Source organism: Mandrillus leucophaeus, unplaced genomic scaffold (genome assembly GCF_000951045.1).
Source record: "Mandrillus leucophaeus isolate KB7577 unplaced genomic scaffold, Mleu.le_1.0 Scaffold28, whole genome shotgun sequence".
NCBI lineage: Eukaryota > Metazoa > Chordata > Mammalia > Primates > Cercopithecidae > Mandrillus > Mandrillus leucophaeus.
The window spans coordinates 3,070,946-3,077,421 of NW_012102920.1; the positions used below are offsets into that span (position 1 = coordinate 3,070,946).

The 6,476-nt window shown below is 57.1% G+C and overlaps 1 protein-coding gene across 2 annotated transcripts in view; it reads right to left on the bottom strand.

Moving 5' to 3' along the window:
• Positions 1 to 6,476, bottom strand: part of PNPLA7 (patatin-like phospholipase domain containing 7) — an 83,597-nt gene that overhangs the window by 43,517 nt on the left and 33,604 nt on the right. For both annotated transcript variants that reach the window (XM_011985148.1, XM_011985147.1), the window contains 3 exons: positions 5,089 to 5,229; positions 2,565 to 2,665; positions 2,197 to 2,343 (listed from right to left, as the gene is read on the bottom strand). In XM_011985148.1, coding sequence (XP_011840538.1) covers positions 2,197 to 2,343; positions 2,565 to 2,665; positions 5,089 to 5,229 — 389 coding nt within the window. The remainder of the gene's footprint in view (positions 1 to 2,196; positions 2,344 to 2,564; positions 2,666 to 5,088; positions 5,230 to 6,476) is intronic.

Here is a 6,476-nt window from a genome sequence, read left to right on the forward strand (position 1 = left end):
GACGTGGGAGACGAGGGGGACGTGGGAGACGAGGGGGAAGCAGGGAATGAGGGGGATGAGGGGGACAAGGGGGACGAGGAGGACGTGGGGGACGAGGGGGATGCAGGGAACGAGGGGGATGTGGGGGACGAGAGGGATGCAGGGGACACAGGGGATGCGGGAGCCAGCCATGGTGTGGACCACACAGTGGACTGTGACACGGACGAGGCCACTGGACAGGGGGACACTGACCGCACGGCTGAAGCCATTTGGCCGTTTTAAGGACTGCTGTTAAGTATTCAGAAATGATAAGAGTGTGGGGTTAGAGATGAATCCTGAAATATCCACCAGTGACGTGCTATGATGATGGGATTTGCTTCGAGGGTGGGCACCTGGACGGTATGGAAGGGGTGCAGAGAAAACAAGGCGGGCTGTGGCATGACCGCTGCCGCGAGGGCTGCCAGGTACTCACCTCCACATATTATTCCATCTATTCTATACAGCTTTGAGTTTTCCCACAACAAAAAGCTGTTTAAAGAGAGAGAAGACTGGCTGGGCACAGTGGCTCATGCCTGTAATCCCAGAATTTTTGGAGGCCGAGGCAGGTGGATCACTTGAGGTCAGGAGTTTGAGACCAGCCTGGGCAACATGGCGAAACCCCGTCTCTACTAAAAATACAAAACTTAGCCAGCTGTGGTGGCGAGCCAGTGGTCCCAGCTACTCGGGAGGCTGAGGTGGGAGGATCACTTGAGCCCAGGAAGTGGAGGTTGCAGTGAGCTGAGATGGCACCACTGTACTCCAGGCTGGAAGACAGAGCGAGACACTCTCCAAAAAAAAAAAAAAGGAGAGAGAGAGATTTTTTTTTTTTCCCTTCAGGACAGAGTTTCGCTCTTGTTGCCCAGGCTGGAGTGTGGTGGCACAATCTCAGCTCACTGCAACTTCCGCCTCCCAGGTTCAAGCAGTTCTCCCACCTCAGCCTCCCAACTAGCTGGGATTACAGGCGCCCACCACCACACCCGGCTAATTTTTGTATTTTTAGTAGAAACAGAGGTTCACCGTGTTGGTCAGGCTGGTCTCGAACTCCTGGCCTCAGGTGATCCACCTGCCTCGGCCTCTCAAAGTGCTAGGATTACACGTGTGAGCCACCGTGCCCGGCCAGAAAAGGAGATTTAAGAGAGAGATCAGCCAACTGCAGTTTATGGCCCTTACTCAGATCCTGATCTGCACAACAAGAAACCACTGAGAACCACTCCCAACAGTCAGGGGCCCAGGAGCGCGCTGGGTGGGTGAGCAATCAAAGCTTTCTAACATTTCACTTGCAGAACGACACTGTGGTTATGCCTCGAAACGGAGTCCTTAACCATTAGAGAGGAATGATGTGAAACTACATCAGGTTTGAGATTTTTCAGACAGAAAATAATTGGGGGAGGGACGAGGAGTACAGTTGTAAAGTGATTGGCCATGATTGGTAATTACGGAACTAGGTGACTGGTGCCTGGGAGCTCACGACACTATCACGGCTGCCTTTTTACCTATTCAAAGCTTTCCATCAGCCAGGTGCAGTGGCTCACGCCTGTAACCCCCACGCTCTGGGGGGCTGAGGCGGGCAAATCATTTGAGGTCAGGAGTTCGAGACCAGCCTGGCCAACATGGTAAAACCCCATCTCTACTAAAAACACAAAATTTAGCTGGGCATGGTGGTGGGCGCCTGTAATCCCAGCTACTCGGGAGGCTGAGGCAGGAGAATCGCTTGAACCCGGGAGGTAGAGGTCGCAGTGAGCCGAGATCGCACCACCGCGCTCCAGCCTGGGCAATATGGCGAGACTCTTGTCTCCAAAAAAAAAAAAAAAAGGTTTCCATCATATGTAAGAAATTACATCCTAGATGAACTAATGAAGCTGAGAAAAATATCATACTCTAATAATCTGACACTGTTATTGCTGTATTAAATATAAACACAGATGAGAATTCTGAAGTCCAGCTTTGGGACACCGTGATGTCCCAGAAAGCCTCAGCTTTGAGTTTGAACATAAGACGATCTCAAGCTGCTGGCTTCCCAAAGGGGGACCCCAAAAGACAACCAAGCCTGCACTCTACCCGAAGCGCCCCCTTTGCAGCCACCGTCCTCCACACCCGGAACCACTGCCCAACAGAGGCAGAGAGGAGCCCACGGGCCCTGGGTGGGACAAGGGCCAGGTGCCTGCCGGGGCCACTCACTTCCAGCTTCATCAGGGTAAGCAGGTCCTTCTTGGCAGCTCTGAAGATGGCGTCCGACTTCCTGCTGGCCAGGGTCTCATCCGCGTGACTCTCTGAGTGGTGGGAGACCGGGGAGGGCATCTCTGCGACCATCACGTTTTTCTTGGACTCGAGAAGAACAAAGATACCAGCAATTAGAAGGGAGGTGGTTGGGGAACATCGCACAAGGGTGTGGCCGGGTCTGACTCGCACAGTCCAGAAAGGCCGGCTGAGCCTCCTGAAGCTGCAGGTGCCAATGACACCAGAGCCAGCAGTGCCGCCAACGCACCAGCGAGCCACAGAGAGGGCAGGGCCCCAAGAGGAGGGTCAGAATGACAGCCAGGGCCTACCTTGCTAGCCATGGAGCTCCCGGGGTACTCGTCCGAGTGCAGGAAGACCCTGGCACGGTCACATGCCATCCCCAGATCGGAAGTGGCACTGGCTGGGCCCCCTACATGCAGAGGGGACACTCAGGACATGGCTCGCTGGGCCACAGGCTCGAACACTCCCGGGGTAGGCTGAGTGCACCCTGCAGTCTAACCGCTCAAACCCCAGCAGATCCCTCGAGGGAGTCGGGCCCTGAGATCCCCCCACCCCCTGCTTTCTTTCGGCATCTGCCTCAATGGCTCTGTTGCCAGCAACTACAGGTTTTCTCAGCAGCTTAAACCCACACGGTGCCTTCAACAGTTCTGGGCACTGATAGAGGTAGCCCGGTCAGTGCCTAAGACACTGAAAGAAACCAGCCCTGGCCCTGAGCCAGATCCATCAAACCTTCCCGTGCACGCCACACCCTGACCGCTCGCTGCGGGCATCCCTGTGTAGAGCCCCCTTTCTCTCATTGTCCATCTCAGGGATGCTGCCGCCCTCTGTACGTGAGCTCCCCTAACAGGTGCCCGGGGCCGTCACGCTGGTGCTTGGGGCTTGGCTCTTTGCAGTCCCAGCCCCATCTCAGAGGGAGGGGGTTGAGGCACCCCTCCAAAGAGCTCCCCTGTTGCTGCTTTTGGGCAGCCTCGGGCTGAGCGGGATGAAGCAGTGTGCACCCTTTCACGGCCCGCCCTCAGCATTACACAGCACTACACACACAGCGTATCCGACCTCTGGACCAGCTGCAGTGGATTCTGAGGAAGGGTGTGCGGTTTGCACGATGGGGTCACGCATGTCCAGGCACGGATCCAGCCCTGCGTGTGCAGCTGCACATGTGAGTGAATCATCTGCGCTGCGGTTTTCCATCCAAACTGTGGAATTCGCAACACCCATTTCTCAGCGGAATACAGAGGAACCGCGCAGACACTAACCGCGGACACGTGCCACACAGCTGCCGCTGCCACGTGGCACTGCAGGAAGGAACCAGGCCCAGGAGCACAGTCACGTGCCCCTCCCTGGGAAGCCGGACACAGACAGACAGGAGCGCTGGGCCTTGGAAAGGGGCGCGTGTCTCCGAGGCTTACGCTGAGGGTGCACTGGTCGGGTTTCAGGGAGCTGCACCCTTCAGCCCAGTGCACTGTGCTGTGTATTACTCATGCCCCCATCAAGTCCTGCTGTTTTTTTAAAAATCCAAACTGTAAACCAATCTATGGCAACAAAGGTCACCAAGGCGGGCGGATCACCTGAGGTCAGGAGTTTGAGACCAGCCTGACCAACGTGGAGAAACCCCATCTCTACTAAAAATACAAAATTAGCCGGGTGCAGTGGCGCACGCCTGTAATCCCAGCAACTTGGGAGGCTGAGTCAGGAGAATCGCTTGAACCTGGGAGGTGGAGGTTGCAGTGAGCTGAGATCGGGCCATTGCAGTCCAGCCTGGGCAACAAGAGCGAAACTCCGTCTCAAAAAAAATAATTAAAAAAAAAGAAATAAAATAGTCTTTGGAAAATTTATTTATGACTCAGGAATAAGGAAAGAATAAATAAGACCCAAAACCCAAATCACAGGTGCCAAAGCAAAGGGCTGGCTTTCCACAGAGGAACATCAGGGTCCCTGTTGCATCAAGGTCCGAGGCGGCATTTTCCAGCCCACGGACAAGAGGGAAGAGAACCTCCAACAACCGAAACCGATGAGACAAGAGGGAAGAGAATCCCCAACAAAAACTAAGGAGACAAGGGGAAGACAATCTCCAAAAATGAAACTAACCAGGGACCTCTACCTACAGCACATAAGGAATCAACACAAATCAACCAAACTCCAGAACTGCAGAAAGTGGGCAGAGAACAGGATGGGACAGTCTAGGAGGGACGCCCAGATGGAACCGAATGCAGCAGGAGCCCATGAGCTTGCTGGTGGCCGGCGATGGCAGACGGCGGAGGGGCAGGTCTGCGGCAGGAGCACGGCTGCACCGCCGAGCAGCGTGGACTTGGGAGGCTGCCCTGAGAAGGCCCCGGCCCAGTGGCTGCGGGCGGGTCCCCCGCGTGTTGGGGTTTTGCTCTGCATCAGTTACAGCAAAGGTCCCTGCGGGAAGGCACAGGGCAGCAGGGCTGGGGAAGGAAGCACAGGCTTGCTAGAGACCCAGCACGCAAGGCGGACGCAAGGCAGGAGAGGGACCGTGCAGGGAGGGCAGGAAGGGCCGAGCACATGGCTCTGCAGGGCGTCTCGTGGCACCGGCCCAGCCTGGGCAGTGGTGGGGGTGAGACACGGCGGGGACGCAGAGGAGCACACCAGGGTGTTCTGGGCAGCAGGACGGCCACCAAGCCTCAACCCTGGAGCCAGAGGGCAGGCACAGGCCCCTCTGGGCATGTGGGACTCTTGTCCAGCGACAAATCAAACCTAGCGGAGGACACCCGCCTCGGCGGCGATGCTGGGCGTCAGTGCAGCTCAGCCTGGGTCTCAGACGCTGAGGGCCTGTGGGCCACACCGGCCGGGCAGCCGTCGGAGGTTCTTTACCTTGTGGGGCTGAAGGGTCAGCGTCACCTGCCCCGGGCTTCTCCAGCTCGTCCAAGATCTCTTTGCGAACAGAAGGCGCGGGAACGGACTGGCTCCTCTTTAGCAGAGGCCCAGCAGCTGCTGGGCGGCCGCCCCTGTGATCTGCTGGGGAGGCAGCCGTGAGCAACCTGGGTCTGCACGCACTCCCTGGTGTCCCATGCAGCCCAGTCGGGGCCACGCGGGGAGCACGGTCCCCGCAGCAGCAGCAGTTGGCGTGCCCCACAGTGCCCTGCGCCCCTGCACACGCCCTGGACCAGCCCTCAGGCCACCTGGCCATTTGCATCTGTTGGGCCAGCCGGTGAGTGCAAGCTAGTGCCAGCCTCTGACTAGCCCTGGCCCCTCCCCACCCCAATCCCTCCTCCCCGCCCCTTCCATCCCTACCCCAATCCCCCCTGCCCCCCTCCAAGGCCTTGCTGCCCTGATTGCCCAGCTGTGGGCCAAGTGCCTTGAAGGCAAATTCCATCCAGGTGGGGCTGCCGGCCAGCGGTTCTCAGGGCGCATGCCTTGGTGGATGCAGCTGTCTGGGCTCAGCTGGGATGGGCCACGCAGGGCTGCATCTGCCCCTCGGGTGAAACAAGGAAGGAGCCTGGCCTTGCCCACCACACAGGCTGAAGGAGGCTGCCCTGCCTGGACACTGTCCTTACCTATAGAGGCCCATGAGCCCTCCCCAGCCCTGGTCTCTGCCTAGACCCCACCCAGGACAGCTGCTGCCCCACCAAGTCACACGGACCTAATCCAGTGAAAGAAACGCCATTCAGGCAATGACACATATTCTAAAACGCACTTTCAGGCCAAGTGCAGCGGCTCACACCTGTCATCCAAACAATTCGGGAGGCCAAGGTGGGAGGATCACTTCAGACCAGGAGTTCAAGACCAGCCTGGACCACGTGGCAAGATGCCATCTTTACAAAAACTTAAAAAATGAAACTCAATGAGCTGGGCCTAGTGGCATGTGCCTGTGGACCCAGTTACTCAGTGGGCTGAGGCAGGAGAACCCTTTCAGGCAATGAGGTGGGGGTGGCAGTCAGCCAAGGTCGCACCACCACACTCCAGCCTGGGCAACAGAGCAAGACCCTGTCTCTATAACAATAAAAATAATAAAATAATAATAATAATAAATGCATTTCTGAGAAAAAGCACATCAGCCAGGGCTGTGTTTAAATGTGGCTGTGACCCTCACGGGCTCCCAAGCACATGAGCGAAGCAGTCACTCCACTGCATCCACTCCGTCCACTCCCTCACTCACTCCACAGTGTCCACTCCGTCCACTCTGTCCACTCCCTCACTCACTCCACTCCGTCCACTCCCTCCACTCCCTCCACTCCGTCCACTCCCTCACTCACTCCACT